This window comes from Zootermopsis nevadensis, unplaced genomic scaffold (assembly GCF_977971745.1).
Source record: "Zootermopsis nevadensis isolate Lab colony 2312 unplaced genomic scaffold, Znev_1.0 Znev_ptg000009l, whole genome shotgun sequence".
Taxonomy (NCBI): domain Eukaryota; kingdom Metazoa; phylum Arthropoda; class Insecta; order Blattodea; family Termopsidae; genus Zootermopsis; species Zootermopsis nevadensis.
Genome location: NW_028259141.1, coordinates 7205755 through 7228799, shown reverse-complemented (window position 1 = coordinate 7228799; position 23045 = coordinate 7205755). Strand labels below are relative to the sequence as shown.

The window sequence follows — 23045 nt, the reverse complement described above, 5'->3', positions numbered from 1 at the left end:
AGTTTTCCTTAAAAGTGTTTTAACTTTTGAAAACATTTTTAATAGTTAGTATTAACTAAAGAAATTTAATGATCTGGAGTGAATAAGTTGAGCTAAGGTGGAAACAAGACCTGAGGGTAGTAAAAAGAATGAGGAAAACCGGTATACATGGTATGAACAATAAAAATTCCACGCTTTTTCGACCTTGAAACTAAATGGAGGTTTGCAGTCAGCTTTACGTTATGTACGTCTTTATCCCCAAGGAATAAAGCTACGTACCGAATAGATATGAAGTTATTTGCGCCCTGGATCAGATACAGATGTGAACAGAAATAAATTACTAGTATATCTAGTGGGAATCGAACCCAGATCGTCCAGTACGTAACCATGTTTTTAATGACCTTGTTGCATGTCGCACCTTTCTAATTAGTTTTGGACTTGGTCACTCGGCCCACCTTAATAAATGGAGAGCATAAATTAAGAAGTTATTATGTAATATCCTCCGTTCGTTTTCTCGATATTTTTCTCAACAGGTAGTTTTCAGTCTGTGATTAATATACGAGTATTTCTTTGCACTTGCGAAAAATGTTTCGACTTTTCCCTGACATTTTTTATTTTTTTATTCTAGAATATTTTGAAGAAATTTACGGGGAAAATAAATATTTTGGAAGAGCAAACGAGATTGAAAACACAACGCACAAACTGGCCTCGAACTTGGCGTGTTAAGACTGTCTTAAAGATGAGGATGATGCTGACAACTTTCTGGACAGCCATCATCGTGGAACAGGGGTAAGCCGCTTTCACTTTACAACATAATATTGCTTACTTTCTTCTTTATATTTGGGTGCAAAGTTTTGCTTTGCAAATGCAGAAAAAGGAATCGTATCTGCAACTTTCGTTGTTTTTAATCAAACATAAGGTGGATACTACACGGTGTCCCAAAAAGATGTATAAACATAATATGGTGGTCGATTTTCAACGCTGCCAACTGTGCCACTAAAATAACCGTGGCCAGTTTTAAAGACTACACTAGACTCGATAATCCACTAAGTGTCAATGCTGACATATGTAATGGTTTAGTTTATTAAAATGACATTATTCCATTTATTAAAAGTGTGTGTTTATCTTTTTTGGGACAGCCTGTATTTATTTGTTCCCTCTATTTCTAATTTGTTAACGCTGCAACAAAGTGGAAGCTATTAGTGCTGAGATTTGACCCGAGAACTTCTGTTTACATACTCGTAAGTTATCACTACACGTACCTACTCGACGAAATATTACTATATTAATCTTCAAATACAAATTGTCGTTAGCATATTTCTTATAAACTCAAACGAGATCAAAGTGGCGATTGGAGGACGTTGCCTGGTGGCATGTTGTTTCCTGGTATCGTCGGATGAGGATGGGGAAAGCAAGAACAAGCCTTTTCGCAGGTAGAAGTCGGCAGGTGCAAGATCGGGAGATCGTGGAGGCCACAGAACCGGTCCGTTTCGTCATATCTATCTATCTGAGTAGTTTAATTTCTCTACGTCGCGGGTAAAATGATCAGGAAGTACATCATGCATAATAAATCCTCCATTAGTTGAGTAATTCTTCCGTTAGAACATGTAAAAGTAGTTGCCCGATAGTCGAGACCGTAGCTGCTTGAGGATCTGTGAGGAGATCGCCAATTATCATCGTTCAATCGCTAAATGCAATCTTTCACCTTGCATTGTTGCCATATCTCGCTAACATATCGATTGTGACCACATAATAGGAACTTTGTGGCTTGATTTTAGAAGTCGAACACAATCCATATTTTTCATGCTGTATTTAAAAATCGTCTTGTATATGTGTACGACAATAATATACTTGATAAAAAATGTTTTAACAAAAATGTACGTCCATATTTGTTCCCTCAAGATTCATCTCAGATATATAAAATAAAATGAAACATCGATCGACAATTTTTAATATGAAGACGTTGGTGTTGGCGGTATTGAATATTTGTGTTCTGTAACCGAACACACCGCAAATGGTGTGTCCTTATTTTTAAATTAAAATCTCGCAACACTAAACGTGGTTTAGCCGGAAGGTTATGATTCCACGCATGTCCAAGGCTTCAGTAGCCTGCTGAAAGTACCGAATGGCCAGCGATACAAGTTCACTTCTTTCATTGCCCGTTGTAAAAAAATAGGCAGCAGACTTCTTGTAGTCGACCGCAGATTGGAAGACGGAGAAATAACATCGTCCCAATCGATAAAGGAGCCTCACCCGCACCATCCGAAGCGAAGTGCCTTAATCGACTGAGCTTCCACGGTCAGTTGTGCTATGTCAGAATTTTAGATATCTGCAAAATATAAAGTCTGAACTTTTTGAAACTTGCGTGCTGTTTGTTATTGTAAACTTAAGGAAAAAAAGTTTTATTTCGCAGTAGTTGAACCTAAAAACTTTAAAATGCGTATTTATATCTATTGCAAGAAAACCAAAAGTCCAAAATATGTCATTATGGTTTTTGGGGCTTTACCCCAATGACAAAAACCTAAATTTTGTACTATGACGTGTTGTTGGTTTTATTACAATGGCCGTACAGTCTGACACGTGCATCGTGTTAGATCGCTCGAATGCTTTGGTCGTGGGTTCGAATCCCATTTGAGGCATGAATGTTTCTCGGAGTTTTTTCTGTTGTGCTGCCATGAGAGGGTTCGATCTCTCATCCAAGGTGTCGTACCGAATGTCTTAAAGAGTTGTAAATTCAAAAGCTAATTCTGAATAGCAACAGGCTATAAGGTCTGTTTTGTAAAACCGAAAGGAAGAATGACTTATTACTGAGCTATTTTCAATTAGTGAGGCTTCATTTCACTTAATTAAGTATTGTTTGAACATAAAGAAGTACTGATTTCTATGAAACTCTTTACATAAACCTTTTTTTTAATATGCCCGTTTGAATAGTTTCTAATGAGCCTTACACTTAAAGTTATAAATTGCTGTCCAGAAGAACAATTGGTCTTACAAATAGACAAGTACAAAATTTAAAAATAACTCGTAGGAGTGAGGCATATTCCTTGAAAACACTACGCGTGCGCTGTTGAAAATCGCTCTTGTGCAAAATTGAGATTATCTCGAATTGGTGATAATAATTGCAAAGAAAATAAGTGCAGCGCAAATTAAAATTGTGATTCTACGGATAAAATTACATGCTCTCATTTAACGTATTTAATTACTCATACCGATACGTTTACCAGTTTCTACAACTTTACCATCGAGATTATAATCGAAATGGCTATGTTTAAAGATAACATTTTAAGTTAGGATTTTAGTGTTCCGTTGTAAATGCCCACGTACTTCAGCAGTCTAGAACTGAAACAGGTTTCCAGAATTTTAAGAGATAATTATTGTTTTTATGTAACCACAGTCGTTCGTTTTTAGACAAAAATATGAAGTCTCCCTGAAATCCAGTTTAGTATTTAGTTCTCCCGTTTTCTGTTCTGGGAGCTACTGCTTCGAATCTGTGTTAGTAAACAGGCTGTCCTGACTGAGAGTTCTTGTGTTTTCCTCAGCCACGGGCAGGACCGCTTCTTTACATATTCTTCGAAAATCGTCATAATATAACATATGATTCCACACTACATAGTAAAATCAGTTGATACAGAATCGTTTCCATAACTATTTGCTCTACTTAAAAGACAGGGCATTCACGAATTTTAAACTAGAAGGAATGACAGCGTAAACGAACCGAGATTGTTACGCAATGCTTACTTTTCTTAATTTATAAGACTTGATTTTATGGCGACTGAACTCAACAAAATCTTCTCGTGCAACAAGCCGTGTCGGTTTTTGACAAAAGCTCAACATTTCGGAGACCATCTCTGTCTCCATTATAAGGGGACACGGCTTGTTGCCCGAGAAGATTCTATTGTTTTCCTAACTTGTTATCTTACTTCCCTTAGGAATGAAAGTGATGTTATAAGATCGCCAGGATGTGCGACTACTTGCAACTTTTGAACCAATTTACCTTGTATTTACGAAATTGCTATGGAGGTTATTTTATTGACAGACAGCCAGCCATCGGGTGGGAGAAAACCTAGTGTCACTTCATATAGATTCCGAATTACGAAGCCTCTGTTAAATTATCTTCGAAAAATACACAATTATTGATAAGATAATTTCGTACAATATAAAATAACACTTCGGTCGTGTGATTCTTGCATTCAGCTTTCACTTTGGCAGCGATAACTAATGGACCTTCAGAGATATGAATATTAAAATTATTATGGAGATAAATTATATTCTAAACATGCCTGTAAATTATGTATGAGATATTTATTATATGTAAACTATTACAAATATGGCTACGATGCGAAACTTTTTATGTTATATATCACAAATTTAATGTAGTTAGAATTTGTACTGAACTAATAAGTTCTTCCTCACAGTTAAATAATAATTACTGATGATGATACTCTGTAGCATGTTTAAAATTGCAAGCAGTATACATATTAACTCAAGCGGAGATCGATCCTATGACCATATAAGCACATTTGCTTAGCATGTTAACTTGGCAACCAAGTTTTATTTTATTGTTTCGTTTCAAACTTCCATGACTCTCCCTAATAACACATTATTAGTGGGATTGAAAAACTGAAGTAGGTTTTATTTTTCCCCGGGAATCCTTGTTCGGGTCTCCAAGTCTTCCGGGATTCGGAAAGATATTTTGGAGAAAAAGAAATGACATTTTTCAATCATCTTTACCTTAGCATTTTTCAAGTAATTTTCAATTTGAATAATACAGAATTGTACTGTTGCACTTCAGTTATGTTTTACTCTACTTTATTATCTATAAGTAAATTAGAAATATTTTATGTGTATTAGAAGCTGCAGTACTACATTATAAAGATTATATAGTTTTTGTCGAAACATGTAGTCGAGAATGTCAAAAAGTAATTAGTATCTGAAAAACAAAAATTCCATTTATATGGTACTAACAAATAATTCAGAAGTTGAATAATACAGTTCTAACTAATCTTGCGCCCTCAGTAAGCCCGCTCATTACGGCCATTGAACTGGAAACAATTTTCTGTTAAAGCTGTGGTTCGAGGAAAGTGGTTTCCGTTCCCAAGTAATCGTAGTCCTTTCGTAGACCTGCCAGGAGCCTTCGCCTCGCTGCTATCCTGAGTTGGCAAGTGAAATAGCCATAAAGATATGCAGAATGAATGTTTAACGCCTGCGAATATTTTACATTTTACATTCATGCATCGTTATTCATTCTCACTTGAAAACAAGTCTTTATTTCGTATTACAGCAGAGTTTCAACTGGTGACTTTGCCAGCTTTATTTTGCCCTTGCGTTGCACCAAACCTTCATTTCTAAACGTGAATGGAATCGACTACAAAGTTTTCGTAAAGGTTGTATACAGTTAAATTATCAACTGGCTCTTAGTCCGTTAATGCACAGTATGTGTAGCGGTAGCACTGTATTTCAATACGAAGAGCTTAAAACAAGACCGGCACAAGGGATTTTAACAAGTTCTGCCGAATTACATAATAATTCGAATACATTAAATATTCATACACCATACTTTATCTGCAAATCGTCTTGTACAGGTTGCCAACTAAGTCTCCTGAAATAATTGTATTTGGCATCATAAGAGCGTGTTCGGTTCTCTTGACTTCCAATAAACACTCAAGATTCCAAAATCGTAATGTGCCAAGAGGTAACTGGAAAATACAGTTGATTGAACAAAAAAGTAAACATTTTTCCTGATCTTTCTCCATTCCAAATTTGATGAAAATCCGTTCTTACGTTTTCGAGTTGTTATACGACAGGACTTACACACTAAAGCAGAGGTTCTCCGACACGGCTCGCCTATGTTTTGTGCGCCCGCATAAATTTTATAATAATATCGTAGTGTCACTGTAAAAAAAAATCGAAGTTACTAAATTAATTACACATCATATTTAATTTTGAGTAAATAATAAATACAAGTAGCAAATTATAAACCTTGTCAAAGGAAATTGACTAGTAATATTTATTTTATTCCTGTTTCCAATGGTAAATTAGTAATACGTTTTTAATAATTTACCATGAACTTTCATTAATTGTAGTCATTTAAAACTCAATAGTCTGCGACTTTATGTGGGTGCAGGTCTTAAAAAGATTGAGAACCCCAACGCTTAAGCGTAAGAACACTCAAAAAAGACAAGTTATATAGTTTTGGAAGCCGATATTCTTGGAAAGCGGGCCTTTTTAAGTCTTACATTCCATCATCGTGCTTTGTCTGTTGTAAGTTATGTGGGTTTCGTCGTCAAATTTCAATGGTCGAAATATATTCGGGATCACATAAAGTAGCAGGCACTCCATTTGCTGTTGACAGTCCTTTGTACCAGTATTGCACTGTTCGAACCATTACCCTTGACTTAGGAACCGCTAATAAAAGATCACAGACATCGTACGATATCTCACTTCGTTTCAGTTCCAGAAGTAGCGGAGTGGATGATTCACGTACAGTGCGTAACAGTTCAGTGGCGCTGCATTCGCTCTGATCTCATTTACTGGTTAACGGTCCACACCAGATAAACTACTTTCTTTCAGTATCTTAACATTTTAATGTTACATTCTAGTCCTTATAGCTAATAGGTATTGATTTCTGTGGAACGTGACATTGAAACATTTTCCCACACAATTTCCGTGTTGTCTGTTGTGTTTCTGAAATTGTTTGTTATGCGGCGATAAGTAGAGTCCAAGGTCTCAAGGGCGTCGAGCTACATGCGTTAGAATAGTGGAAAGTTAAAGACCTACTTAAATTTAAAATATACGTAATTTTAATTATTTCTTTTGTGAATTACACGCCTTGCTTGTTTTGATGTTCATTTATTGTTGGCAGAGGTAATGAAGAATACGATCTTCACATAACGATAAATTGTTTTCTTTACGAAGGAAACCATAAATATTAGAGAACTGCCCTTCAATATTCGATTTTTAATGTATACCATAAAATATTTAAAACAACTTGCGTCAATCTTAATTTAATATATAGCCCTACGCATTTTATAAAACAAGCCCATTTATTGTACCATTTTTTTTATAAAAAAAATATTAAATTATTCAGTTTGATTTGAGCTACGTATAAAATAGGAATTATGTTAGAATACAACATACAAGAATGAAATTCACAAAACTCATAAGTATACACTCCCCAATGTCAAATTTTGACGAAATTCGTTAAAACCTTTGGAGACAAATGGACAGACCGCAACGAACACGACATTTCCATTATTCATACAATGTATACTTCTCACACAGTGTCTCATAAAAACTTTATTATGATGTGAGGAAAAAGATGGCTTGATAGAGTCCTCCTTCAGTCACACCATGACACAGCGCCATATTGCTTAGTCATAGACATCGCCCTGAGCCAAGTGTACGTCAAGCTAATCTGTGTTGGTCTCTGCAAATAAAGTTGATAAGCAGTTCTGAACCAGTATTGGTATAGGCCTACTTCATCGCCAAATAAAAAAATCTCTTTTCGACACATGTATGTTTTGTTAATGAATATAAACTTACATATTTAAGGCGAGGTAAAGTGGTATAACGAAAGAGTTTAAGCTTTTGCGGCTGTGAAAATGTCGGTTGTGGTCATCCCTTGTGGCTGGGCGGGCCCCAGAATCGAACTGCACGCGGTGTGGGAGAGATAAATCCCTGTCGGGAATCGAAACCCCGCCGTTCAGCTCGTAGTCTATGACTTTAGTGATTATGCTGTCTCTATTATATAAAATGATGGACCTGTTCCAAGACCGTTCTCCAAACACTTTGATCGAATGACCTGTAAAGTAACAATATTCTCCGACGACAACTAGGACATTTCAGTTGCCGCCACGTACGATCGACGTCACACTTTTACGCCGCGATGGTGCGTCTGTCGAGATTCGAAGCAGATACCTCCCAAACACAAGTCAGTATCATTACGGCTGTGCCCCAGACTCCTTACGCTGGCGCCGCGATTTAATAATCCTTAACCCTGCCTGCATGTGACGTAGGAAGCCCCAGTTATCGCGTAAAATGTAGCGCTGTTGTCGGCGAAACATTTGAATAACAAAATCCGAAGCGCGCAGTCGCAGGAGTGTACCTGTGCGTAGTCGAGGTGTCTAGTGACTTATTTCTGATACTGGTTTTAGGCCGTTAGGCTGCAGACGGTAATGTAACCGGAGGTAAAACGGCCGAAGCGTGAATATGACAATTCACTTCGGTATACCACCTGTGGAGATTTACCACACACTCGCCCAAACCCTTAATCCTCCTTCCAGAAGTGGTTCTTAGGTACAATGAGTAACAGTACTTTTACTTCTCATGGAAAATATTAAGATTGCGAAAGTTTTATTTGGAGACCCAACCAGTGCCAACTAATTCGAGTCTCGCCCGATCTGCCTGTCTTCATATTTTCGTTTTCAGTGGCCCGACTTTCGGTATACACGTAGAAGCTTTTGGCGCCATCCCACAGAAACTGAAACGAACTGACTCACTACAACGCTGCAGTTTCTTTGTGTATAAGTTACTGGCGTTGGAAGCTTCGCTGTGAAGTAGCAGTCGGGGGGGGAAATGGGCGGGGAGAGATGAAAATAAATAACCTCTTTTCCAGTGATTCTTCTAACGAAAGAAACTTAACTATACGGAGCAGAGAACTTCTTGAGAAGCTAATAGTCGCTCAGTTTGTCAAGAAACTCCTCGTCTCTCATTGAACCCGGAGGCTGATTTTCGTGTTTGCAATCCTGAGCCAGATAAATCCAATCCGTACATAGACACGCTGTTTCTAAAATATGGATTTTAATATTGTTATTCCATCTGTAAGCCCTTGACCCGGAAGGCCACAGACCACCAGTTTTCCCTTGTTCTGTTTTCATGCTAAGAGATGGACGTTTGAGGTTGTCACAGTGGTGATGACGTCGATGTTCGTCTTCTGGGTCTTAACGCTGTGTGTACGTGTAGAAAACAATGTTTCGGCGAAACCTTCTGCCTCCATCTTTAGACGCCGTGTGAAATTGTAGGCAGGTTCCAACGTTTTGTGAAAGAGATGGCTAATACAACGTTCGAGAATTGTCCTTGATAACAATAGTAAGAGAATAGTTGTGTACTTATTTCCCGCGTGGTTAGAATTACCTTGTATTTTTTTTTTTGCATTCACACACCTAAATGTGCTTTTCTTACTCTGAAGGTCTCGACATTTTCTTTCTCGAGAATCTATTCAACTCTCGTTACTTCAAAAGACATCGATATGTAGCTGTCGATGTTGGTCTTGTGGACACGAACGTTTCGGAGGAACATATTGCATCTATCTTCAGAAATGCAGCTGCTCTCGTCAGCATTCGCCTTCACAAAGATCAAGTGGTTAATGCTGTTTAATTAAATAATCATCATCGTCTATTTTATACAACTTCTTTGTACATTAAATATAGTGAGGTTATGTTTTACGTGGGATGTGTACATGTCACTATTTTAATTTACACTTACATTGTTATAATTTAATTTTTAATAATTATCAGGCACTTCGCGCGAAACCAGAATAACATATAGGTTCGAGTGTGTTGTGCGCTTCAAATACTCTGTCGTTATACCACTTTACCTCACCTTAAATATGTAAGTTTATATTCATTAACAAAATATACATGTGTCGAAAAGAGATTTTTTATTTGGCGATGAAGAGTATCAAAGAGTCCCACGTAATTCGGAACACATCTTGTGTTCTGCGTCATCACTAACTCATTTCCCGGTAGTACTAAAGCTGTTGCTATGGCATGCTGTCGTGGCGGGTTCCACGTCTAATACGACACCATCGACTGATCATAAAAGAAAGCTGGCCGATGTTGGTCTTCCGAGTTTAAACGCCACGTGGACTTGTAGGTAGATACCAAAGTTTTGGAAGAACCCACACTACTATCTTCATCAGCCATGAAGAGGCAGATGATTTTATCTTCAGTGTCTTCTGAGTGTTTATTTCCTTATCATGCATACCGTCAGAAGACTTTCAAAATAACGGAAAGGGCAAAAGAAATACGAAGAGCCATCATTGACAACGAAAAATACCATTTATGTAGGCAGAATACGTTTAAGACACAGGAATAAAAATAAGAATGCAATGGCGAAAAAGGTTAACAATAGTTCAGCGCTTTCAAAAGATTTAAAACACTTCAGAAAGTTCGAACACTTTTAATTTCATTCATTCATATGCCTGTACTTATTCTGTTTCAAGAATGTCCTATATAACGTTTGATATTGCTGACCTACACTGTGGTTACAATTACGTCATAAGCTTGTTGTGAGGTTGTAATTTCTTATCAACCGACTTCCTCATACCCGAGAAAAACGGCCTGAGAGATATGAAAGCACTGTGGTTTTCCTTAGTCCTTCCAGTCAAATGCCCGGAGGATAAGTTGAATTATGCCGCGACTGCTTCCTTCCAAACCTTGCCAATTCATCATTCATTATGCATCCTATTATTCGATGCTATAAATACAGGGCTACTAATATCGTCGATAAATAAAATACAAGTAAATAAATGACTCTATATGAGTATTTAAATAAATATGTGCAACTTAAATTGATTATTATCTATCAGAATTTACTACATAAAAGTTGCTTGGTCTCATACTGCCACATGCGATACGAAAATGTAATTTATATTCCAATTACAGTTTTGAAAATTTTGTGAATCTTCTTGATTAAGAAGTTCCATTATATGCATACCACTGTTGCTGTGCACAATGATGAGAAATGGAGTATTACGGTACGTTCGTGAGTGTAGGCCATTTATGGCGTTCAAGTTCACCGTATCTCCGCTCTTCTAACGCCCGCAGCTCGAAGGTGCGGTAGCCGCCAGTTGAAAGCCACAACACCCCGCGTCAGGAGACTGATCTAGCCTACGACTGCAATCAGATCCCATGTACTTCCGATTAAAGTATTAGTATTAAGCTAAACGCACGAAATGTTTGTACACTAGCATGGTATGTAGTTGTGCACGTACGGACAGCTAAATATGTTCAGTGAAACGTTTTGTTAACATTATTATTTACTTTATAACTGTCTCGTTTGGTCGTATCGTTGAGACTGTGCAACGAATTGTGAATAATGACAAGACTGAAGAAGTGATCCTTGTACTGCAGTCCCTGAAATTTGAGGCCTTCTGCATGTAAGTCCGAGTTATATTCTTAATAAAGTAAATATATTTCTATCTGTAGCTTATCAAATTGAGGACTACGATGTACGAAATATGGCATGCAACCTCTGCGCTGCATATTTACAATTCCTTCGTATATAATTTCCCGTGTATACATGGCTACTGCAAATTTCAAATATGGTACTAAATCCATCCGTAATTATTTATGTGTAGAGAGTTAGATGTGTGACGAAATGACTTGCTTTCTTATCCCCACTCTGCTGACGAATTTAGTGATGGCGTCTTGTTGAGTTATTCGGCAGCTGTTTGGATGTACCTTGGCATGACGTAATACGGAGTAGTTTCTGGTGAAAGGGAACATAATATTCACATGTAGGTGTAATGACTTCATCATTTAAAGTTGGTAATTTGCTGCCAAACTGTGAACGAATACTGACTTCCTTCTCATTCAAAACGAACTTATACAGAGTTTTCAACAATTAGTATCATTATCTTATATATTTTTATAATAATAATTTCTCTAACTTCGAAATCATCACAAATGATCTCCGCAACCCACAAATTTTTAAAGTACAATTGTTCCACAAAAATGGTGATGATTTTGTTTACATAAGAATCGATTAAACTCGATTCATTTATTTTTGAAGTTGCAAATATCTGTTGTAACACGCTTGGTACAGTCCGAATTCGTCATTCAATCTCATTGGTAATGGGAAGTGGATGATGATGATGATAACAGCAACAACTCGACTTTTCCCTGCACCCTCCACAAATAAAAAGCTACAAGCACAGTAGTTTTGCAACAGAGGATTTTGCTCGAAATAATGAGAATCTATCGCATGTAACCGTAACAGTTTTTCGTATGCTTTTTGTGAGAAATTCTATCAGGCAGAAGCTGAAAATGAAATTACTGATTATGACGATGACGACGATAAATAATGATGAAAATAATGGAAGAAGTACAAGTAATACTCTGAAAACGATACAGCATAAATAACACCCATCCCTCAAGGTTCACGTTCAGTTCTTTCATAACCCCTCCACAATATTTATAACCATGATTTTATTCCTTCTCTTTACGAATTTCTTATTCACAGAGCACATTCAATACTTTCACTTTCACTTTCTACCACTTTAAATTAAATGTTTCCCAAAGAAAATAGTCTCCTTAATTACAGACCTTCGTAAATTCGTATTTAAGATACTTCAATTAATGATGTTTATGAACAAACACAGGCAAAGAGAATATTCATATCTTCTACCTATTTAAAATGTTTCTTGAATATGGTAAATAAATTAAATACAAGAAATAAATATAAACAATACATATCCAAAGTCACAATACAAATGGCACTAAGTGTATTCTAAATGTTTCAGTGAAACTGCTCTTTAATTGAAGGGATTTTAATTTTCTATTTATTAATGGAGGACTGTGAAACCGAATTTTAAATTAGCCTTAAATATTCCGTATATTAATTGCCAGAATCAGACATTTCTGAATGGTGAACCCCCTATTTCGTAAGTACATGAAAACAAATCTGCATAGAAAGAACAGAACAGAATATAATTGATTTACATTCCATAGATTAATCCTCAGAAAAAATAAAACAATAATTTTGCCTGTCGTTTTGTATGGGTGCGAAACATGGGCTCTCACTCTGAGGGAGGAACACAGATTGCAGGTGTTTGAGAACAGGGTGTAGAGGAGGATATTTGGACCTAGGAGAGAAGAGGCTGGGGTCTGGAGAAAACTGCATAATGATGAGCTTAAAAATCTGCACTCCTCCCCTAATTTTGTCAGGGTGATTAAGTCGAGAAGAATGAGATGGGCGTAGTTAGTTAGTTAGATCGTTCATAGTACAAAGTCAAGGAAGTAAAACATATAATAATATGAACACAATTCTTAAAACACTTATAATAATTAATAACATTATACAAATACGTAGTTAATAGCTATTTAAAAAATAATTGTGTCAAACAAATATTATTACAATAATTGTTCAGCGTAGTAAGAATTAGATTCGGAGTTAGTTTTTATTTGCTTTTCGTAGATCCATCATAGGATTAAGTAAAGGATGCAGGATGTGTAGACACAGATTATTTTATTACGGACTGGGCTGGACATGACATAGAATTGTGCTGCTTTGTCAGTTTCCTTGCCTTCTTAATAGCACAGACAGTGATTTCAGCTTCTTCTGCTATTTCTCAGCTAGTTCACCTTATTTTTATTTATTTCGTGTCTGCTGAGGCAGTTTCCAGTCTATCTCGTGCTGGAGGATAATTGATTTATCCTTCAACTTCTGTTCCTAGCCAGTGCCTTATGCGGTTGTTGTGACTAATCTAAGTTTGTAGCCAAGAACATTTTGGACATCACAGTGAGATCATTTAAGAAAAGTTATCCATGTAACGCAAATTTTTATGTCGATTATAATTATTTACACTGGCATGATCAGTATGCTACTATTTTAAAGAAATACATTGTTCAAATTATTATATTTAAGATTTGTGATGAAAATGCATTAACATTTTTAATTAACAATAATTTTTGCTCACAATAGTAAAATATTTTTAAATAGTCGCATAATTCCGAATTATTTCCCCTAAATATAAATTGGAATATGTTAATCTTTTTAGGCCTATAACCTCCATCCTCCCCAATAAAAGACAACTTAAGCTGCATTTTGTTAAAAAAGTTTTAGAAGATTTAACATGACATGACTTTATGTTGTCTGTCCCCATAATTATTTGCATTTGATTTCTTGTCTTCAATAACACAATTATATTATTTGTATCTATACCGTATTTATTTAATAGCCATCAGATAATAAGCATTCATCATTTGCTGTCATATTTCCCCCCCCCCCCCCCCCCGCTTTTAATTCTTTCTTCTAGACCATCAGTAGTTAATGAATACTAAATTTTCTTATTTGGAAAATAAAAGGGTAGTTGTGGGTTATCGGGACACTTCGCTTTAAAAATAGGTTAGGTTACGTTAGGTTAGGGTTGTTGTTATCTGTTAGTTCGTTCAGTTATTTATTTCTGTCCACACATTAACGTAACCTAACCTAACCTAACATAACCTAACCTATTTTTAAAGCGATGTGTCCCGATAACCCACAAGTACGAATAAAAGTTAAAAATACGCACTTACCAAACTTTCAGAATCCCTTTTGGATGTGATCATAATTGTTAATACTCTGTGTTACTTAAGTTTAATTTGTGATGGATAAAGTCACACTGTAACGTCTCTTCTTAGAATTCTTTTCATTTTCCTCTTCTAATAATCATTCCACATTTCTCCATACCGTCCCACGAGGTGTGTGATCGCCAAGGCAAACCAGCACATGTCATACTCGTGGTACTAAGTTAGGGACTTTACCTGGTCTCAGGATAATTGAAGTTTCGTAATGCTTAAAAATGTACTGCGCAAATAAAACAAGATTTGTTTTGAAGATGCCCGTCTTCTGGGTTTTTGCACCACTAGTCTGGTAGAAATTTAGCGTTCATCATTTGTTGCCCTGATGATGAATATATCAGGTACCTCTGAAACGTCGGTAAACTTCTACCGGATTACGTTGCGCTCAAAAGACAACCATCTTCATACTTGTCACCTTGAGAACCTGAAATCTCACAAGACTAATAATTTCTTAATAGCCCTAATATGTCCTTCAAAATTCAGTTCAATGGCAGGTAAGGTAAGAATTTTTGTATTCATATCAAAGTCGAAGATATTTTTTTTGTATTACCACAAGGGATTTTAATACTAATCTGTCTCAGAAATGTTATTTAATTCATGTACTACTGATGAGTAAATAATATTGCAAGTGTACGTACAACTAGCTTTTATGTAAAAGCAAACGTTCACTAGTACTGATTTTTAGTTTTTCTCGTAATTTTAATATCCCAGCAGTTCATTAAAGTAGTTGATCCCAATTTATACCAGCAATGTTCCTTCTCAGACGAATTTCAGGAAGTATACAATTTACAACAAAATTATGTGGACAGCTTCAAGCTATTAGGCGTATTCTAGGGATGCTAACCATCATCATCTGATAAGGACAGGTTTCTGTTTGATCCAGGTTCTGTTTTAGACAGATTTAACTGAAACTGCAAATAATTATTATATAGCTTTTGATAAATATTTCATGTTTACTCATATCTACCAGGATACACACAAGTTTCTCTTCCCTTACCAAAGTCCTGGAAATTACAGTTGGATTCTATACTGATATACCGTTTTTGTAGATCTTAGAATATTCTGTTTAACAGCTGTCTGATTTTCACTGTGGCCTCCTTGCTAGGTGTATCGTCAATTAGTTGGTTGGAATCCATTATTATGTACTATTTTTCGCAGACAATTTCTAAGGTATTTGTGCAGGGTTTTATATTACATGCAATTAGGTTGGAATGCTTTTCTTAATTACGAAGTTTCATGACTTCAAATATGTAAGAGAAGAGACGGTTTACCTACTCATTTTAATCGTACTAATTCAATATGTCCACGACGGAATACTTGTTTAAAACTTTAGATTTTCTCTTTTACCGATAATGGCTATGATTCCCAATTAAAGAATTCACGTAGCTGTGTGACGTGGAGGGAGGGCAGTTTTGAATTTTTGTACTTTAATAAATTTTATATGATTTTGCGTGCAACTAACAATATTATACAAAAAAATTAATTTGTTTCTTTGGCCATATCAAACATAGTATTTTATAATTTATGTATAACGAAAGCATGTTAATTACGGAAACTATTGCTTCCACCTATGGATTATTCGTAATGGTGGAAACTGGAGACAATTAGGCCTATATTGAATATTACATGTAAACATTCCTTTAAGTAAAATATTCTTAATTCATATGTGTGATACACCTGTATTTAATTACAAAACTAAGTTGTATGTGCATATGATATCTTGGGTAGTACCTTATTAAATATAACAGAACATTGTATTTACATTCTGTTACAATGAAAATCTAATCGAGCCATTTTAACTTCGATACATAACCTTAAAATTTAATCAAGGACATCACTGTATATTGTTAGAGGTGAGGAGGCATTTCATCATCATTGAAAACCTGTCGCTAGTTTTGTTGTTTTATTCTACTCACTTCTATATTTGTTGTCTTTTACAGTATCCTATTTTCTTTTTATGTGTCTTATGCTCCACTCTTTCTTTACGTATCTCTAATTTTTTATTATTTTCACAAGCTTATTAACCGTTTAAAGCCTGGTGGTAACTATATGTACCACCTGCTTTAAAAATCAGTGTCTGTGCGTATTGTACTTATAGGTCGTGTGTGATTCTCACTGTAAACAGCGATTATTTTCTGAAACAACTTTGGCCAGTTGATTTTTATAATGGAGAAATTGTTTTCTCTTTGAGGTGCGGACTGACACTGAAATAATATTTCGACGAGCTTCGGCGTTAAAAATGTCAAAAGTTATTTTTATTCTTATTTATGTTGCAATTACTAATTGTGCACCACAGTTCATTTTGTAATTTGTTTAAGTCTACTGTTTTGTTCAGCAGAAATTTACGTACGAACTTCGGAGTTCTTTAATATATTAATTATTTAATTAATGCGAATTAGTCAGCAGAAGATAATGGATTAGTTTGTTTCTTTTGCTTTCCATATGATGTAAGGATTTATACTTGCTTTGTTTTGTCAGTTCATTATGCTCATTGATCTAGCAGCAAGATCAGCTACTGCCTTTATTTAAATTATACCTGTATGCTGATGTTCTGAGTCATTCTGTATTCCCATCGTGAAAATATTATTCTGAAACACTAGCGAAACACCTTCTCAGCATCCTCTCCCTGTAGCAGAGACAACAGATTCATTCGTGAAAATTTTTGAACACTCCATCAGTAAGATTAAGAAATTAAAATTAGGACGAAATGACTGGGGAATTTTGACATTGTAATCCCGTTCTCAAATGCACCAATGTATGAGACATTTGTATGTGGTCTGAAATGCCCTGAAGACATGATAAATTATTTGAACGATCATACTTAAATGTTGTATGCGCCTTAAAGATGGCATAATTCCTATTGCGACCAGCAATAAGTAAGCATGGAAAACTTCGAACAGGTTACATTAGATCAGAGTGACTTGAGGCCTAAAATGTAGCCAGACAAAGAGCTCTACCAAACTGGAATCCAAGGGATGTGAGAATCGGGACAAAATTTGGAATACTCAGCAGAATTTTGATCACGAACTGCACTGCGGATCGTACTCACAATTACTAAACACGAAAATGAAACCTAGGAAACAAATGAGTATGTATACAGCGTCGAATGCGAATGTGGGAGAAATTTAAAGGAAAAGCAGAAATCACCGAACATAAATGCAATACAATAATTGAGAAATGTCAAAGTCCAACAGCAGAAGATTCGTGGGACGAGGACCGTGGAATACAATGGAATAAGGCGGAAAACATACACAAAGAAGAAAATAGAATAATAAGGAAGTTGAAAGCGTCTGTATTCATCAGTGGAACTGAACAGGTCATCAGTCAACCAAGCCCAGACGTTCCCTTTATTTTGGAGTAGGAGAACAAAAATTTCTGTCACCCCGGTGGGGTAGTGGTTAACATACTAGGCCAGCATTCTAAAGGTACCGGGTTCGACCGATGTTGCCAACAATACAGTAGACAGAATCAAAATATACCTCTGCAAATGGACGATGTCTAACGTAGTGTTTATAGAATTAATTTTTTTTAACTCATTCGTTGCAACTTTACCTTATATAAAGTTAAATTAATCAACCCAGTTCATGCAAAATGAGGAACCAAATAATGGAGTTACTTGTGAAATGGTTTCTCATATTCTGATAAGTGTCTTGTGCTAACCTAACCTAACCTGTCGTGTGCTTTCTCAGCTTAGAAGTTTCTGTTTCATTTTATAGGCCAGTGTTAAATATTCGGTATGAATCCTTGGATTGGCGATGAGCTTGTAGGAACTGCTGGTGTATTACATAATTGTATAGCTCTTCCTTATACGTGGAACCCTGACTGTGCCATGATTTAGCACTGAAGAACTTAACAGTGCTACAGTTCTACAGTTGTCACGACAGTTTTTAATTTAAATAACATAACTGGTTTTACGGCAGACAGGAAGTACAAATTATGATCGTGTTTTCACACAGTTCAAAACAAATGTTTCAAGTATATATCTGTGAATTATGCAGCAAAAGAAATTATTATTTAAGCCTACGAGAAATTAAAATGTTAGAATGTTCACTCCACAGAACTGAACACATTATGCCATGATGATAGAAGTAATACTTACGTATTTAAGACAGTCGCTTGTTTGAAATTATTTTAAATTACATGTATCAAGATCTGTTAACAGACTATAGTTGTTATCAATGCCGTCCAGAATTCGTCATGTGGACAGGTAACATATAAGGTAACGAATTTCTACTATTTTCATATTGTCAGTTTAATACCTCATTTTTGGAAGGAGGTAGTCGTGGCGTGGAAAGTCTGAGGAAAACCACTAAAAGGTTTGAAGCTAAACCGTAGCCAGGCAAAAATCAAAACCGGGTAACCTCTCAGACAGAAAAGTGCTAATAAGGCTTACGAATTTTTAACTTGTATTGGCGGTGGATGTCATTTGTTATTCCAAGATATGTAATGGGAACAATCACGAAGAATGGTTAAATTCATTATATATAAATTAAACGAGGATAAACGGCGATGTAGATACCTTACACAACATTGTATTCTGCGGATGTTATTAAAATTCAAAATAACACACAACAAATTCAAAGTACTCCACTCCGTACTACAATTGCGCATCAACGGCTTTATTTTTGGGGATATATATATTGTGTTGAACCGGAGAGATTCCCGTTACCATGGCAACCATCTCACTCGTTCTGCGTCGAACAAGGAAGGAAACACAGCAGCCATTTTGGAATCGCTGTTGCCTGAGAGTGGGCTGGCAGCTTCGCTGTGCTACAGAAAGGCTGCTCTCAGGATCATAAACCAGTGGACCCGATTTTCCTGTTCCACAAACAAAAAAGAGAGAGAGGGAGAAAGTCATGTTCTTTTTGATGGAAAAAATATTTAAGTTTATGTGCCCCCCCACCTTTGCTGAACGGTTTTTACTTCCCTATCCTAATTAGATATGACACATTTCAAAGAATTATTTATTATCGAATGTGTGCTATGTTATCTGTGATGCTCTTCTTACTTCTGATAATACAGATGTAGCATCAGCTACCATCGGACGTAAATACATTCAAGCGCAATATATTCAAATTATGCATGCTGATGTTCTCACGGAAAAGATACGTATGCGTGTTTGGCAGTACGTAGACTTTAACCTTGAGAAAATAGCAAATTCTATTAAAATATAGAGCAGGGGTCTGAAAGGAGGACACTGCAATCTCGTTGCAAAACAATAATATTCCAAAAAGTGCCGCGGTGTTTTGTTTGCATAGATTTTTTTACGTTGCCCCCCCAGTGGGTGGAATGAGATGCCCCCTGTTCAACCTTTACAACTGCACCTCCCCATGCCCTCCACGCTTCTCCTAAAGTCCCTCCCCCTCCAACGAGCCATCATTCCCTCTTCACGTTTCTCTCTCTCTCCTCTGCACGTCATCCCATTCCCCTCTTACCTCCCCTTCAACATGTTTTCTCAACTCACCCGGTCCCATTGATAGAGCTTCGAAACACCCCTCTTCCCTTTTCGGAACATGGACTCGTCCAAAACCTGTTTGCAAGCCTACGAGCCTGCTGCCTACCCTGGCCCTCTACTGCTGGTGCTGGTTTTCTGTATGTGTGTGAGTGTGATGGTTTTCTAGGGCTAGTTCAATGACTTTAAAACATTTAAGGGAGAGGTATGGTAAAAGACAATCGTAAGACATTGTACCTCACGAGGTTAAAATAAAATTGGTAAGAAATTACGTGTCCACGAGTGTACATAACTTTTTTTCGGAGGGAGTCAATATTTGGAACGCGCAGTGAACTGCTATGGTGTGATGACTGAATACCAAGGTCTGACGGACGGCTGTTGGTTGTAAGTACCTCACTCCACCTCCATTTACATGTGTGGTCAGCATTCGTGTGGCACACGTTATTCAGGACCACACTGTTAACATGGCCGACCGACAGTGTCAAGTGTATTGTTTGTGATTCTACTATACATCGACGTATTATTATTTTTTTGTTTCCTGCATAATTATTACATTGTGATAACATTCTGGTCATATTTTAGAACAGTGAACAGAGTATTTGATTACACTAAATATTGAGCGCCGTTGGACTTCTAACCAAATTTTGGATAGCCATAGGCCTATATAAAATGCAAAACAAGAATTATATGTAACAAGAAGACAAATATTTGATATTCACGTGCAACAGAAATGGCGGCAAGATACAGTGAGTTGCTATTTTACTAGTGATCTTTTCCTATGTCATATTTTCAGCGGGCAAAAGTGTGCAATTTCCGACAGAGACTCGTCAGTAGAAGTAACAAGCTCCACATGTTTATTCCATACAAGTTACAGTATTATTGTTATCGGAGTGGTCACAGCTGCCGTTGCAAGCAATACGATTCAAGTGCGTTGTTCCAACAGGTAAGCACAAATGGTAGCGATGGTCGTCGACGATGCAAGAAGGCTACTACTGCAGAACAAACCACTAAGTCAGGCAGCTTCTACCACAACTCTTCTCAAGACGAACAACGCAACGAGGAACAGCTAGCATTTTGTGCCTAGTATGGCCGCTAGCAAAATACCGAACAACAATGTAGTTGCTGCAACGCGATCAGAGTTCTCGTCACCATCGCTTCCTTGTTTGCATCGCCCCGTATTGTGAAAACTAGGGAAGAAAATAAAAAGAACTACGATATGAGGGGGTAGCAGGTGTATGGCATTTTTCAGCCGTTATTAACAAGCTGGTACTGTATTTTGAAACGTGAGCGTCACAAGAAGTTTGATGCAAATATATCGACTACGGTGAGTTGTTTTTACGTAAGACTTTTTAATTTTTTTTATTATCGTTTTCCCGCGCTCGAAGAAGATATATGTGTGTATTTTTTCATCATCAAGATTTTTGTAATTCGTAATTCAGAATCCAGTGCGTTGGATGCAGCTTCGGTCCATCTGTTTATGTAAAATTAAAGGCGTGCGAGAGATGAAGAGTCAACTAAAATCTGCTACGTTGCACTTTACAGAAGCTGAATCATGATGGTGAAGTGAAAACTTAATCACCTTCCCCATTTCCTGAAACCCACCCATCCCCCCAAAATTGAGAAGAAACAAGAAGTTTGATACGTGTGTAATGAATTCTGTGCAAGAGTAGAAAAAATAATAAGTTTCGTGTATTTTACTTGTGCTTAGACAGTGGCGGCGAAGTCGAAGAAGATCCAAGAAGCCCCCGGGCCTCCCCCGCATTCATTATTATGGAAACTGTTCAACAATCAGTTGTACATCTTGAACATGGTGGAATGCCACCTCAGGCTCCGATGGCATACGCACAAAGGTCCCCAGCTCTTCACAGGTGAGAAACTTCACCATAGAAATATATTTTAAGTGCATATAGAATTTAATTATGCAAAGTACCGTTAAAATAGGCTATTGTGTAGGCGTAACGTGTGAGCTAATGTTTTGTACGGGATTGGCATAAGTAAAACATTGTTAACGTTATTTTAGTTTATAAACGTGGACTAGTTTTACGAAATTTGTAATACGCTAAGTGGTATTACATATTTGGATCGGTTTTATGTGCGTACCGAGTTGGGGTCGTTACAGAGGTTTGCAAATACCATTTGTATCGCCATTTCTATTTTGAAATTCGGTTTCGATTTTCATAACTGATGTTTTCGTAACATTTTCGTGAGCAATAAAACATATGTCGAATCTTAATAGAAACTTGTATTAATATATTTTTGCGTAGCGATTGATCGATCACACGTGCTATTAAAAAATCAATTCCTATGGAATTTGGGTTTTAGTTCCTGTTGACGTGGAATCTTGTGGAGCCCGTGAGGTGTGGCAACACCGGTTGAGTGAGTGCACGAGTGGATTACATTGGTGCCAGTTTGCTCCGTCTCGTATGATATGGCATCATTGCAATTAAGGCATCCTCATATCAATCAGTTGCACTATTCTGCATTTGTCTTTTACTTTGTGTTAGATGTTGAAAAAAAATTTCGTGTGGTAATCTTTTCATTGTGTATCACAAATTTTGAATTAGGCATATTTCTTGAGGTGTTCACCCCGCATTGTTCAACAAAATAATTAAACATGTTCTTTTTACGCTTTCCCATAGATTGTATCTGTTTTTCTATTGTTATAATGGTGGAAGCTCGGAAATGGTATTCTCAAGGCTGCTGTACATTGTCTATTGTGGAGCCGTATATTAATCGCTATAAAGTCTCATGATGCGTTGTTTAACGTAGACCATTTTCGACGCTGTAGTGAAATGAAAGAAGATATAAGACAGTTAGGCAGCACCCTGTTTTCAATCACGCATTTACCCGAATTCACGTTCGTGATAAAGGACATGATTTAAGACCTTTCGTTTTGTGATCATGGGATGTGTGGTCTGTTAGGCGCAACGTTACCAATAAGTCTTTACTGTGGTAAGCCGTGACACCATTTTATTGTTTTTTCTAAAGGTCTGTTTGACACAGATTTTAGGTTTACAGCGATCTATATTTTACCCATAAACTTGATTTAGATTAAGTAGTTAATTTATGGATGCTAATATGTAATTATATTCGTTTGATGCCCTTATGCCTGAACGAAAGAAACTAGAGACAAATTGTGTTTGCGTAAATAACAGATTGTGATTTACTTGAGTGAAAAACGTTAACATTATTTTATGCAGTTCAAGTCATTGAAAACAAAACAATGATCGGCTAAGATCGTTGATGGTTGCGGTCCTAGGGTCATAAATCGC

General features: G+C 36.6%; 1 protein-coding gene across 2 annotated transcripts in view; it reads left to right on the top strand.

The window, feature by feature from the left end:
* Window positions 1–663: 663 nt before the first annotated feature.
* Window positions 664–23045, top strand: part of Smr (nuclear receptor corepressor smrter) — a 182436-nt gene continuing 160054 nt past the window's right edge. The window contains exon 1 of one of the 2 annotated variants that reach the window (XM_087345662.1): window positions 664–768. Coding sequence is in view for 1 of the 2 variants with exons in the window: in XM_087345661.1 (XP_087201787.1) it covers window positions 21544–21641 (98 nt within the window). In the remaining variant the exon portion in view is untranslated. Of the gene's footprint in view, window positions 769–19853; window positions 21642–23045 lie in introns of those variants that run through there. The other variant, XM_087345661.1, reaches the window with a different exon arrangement.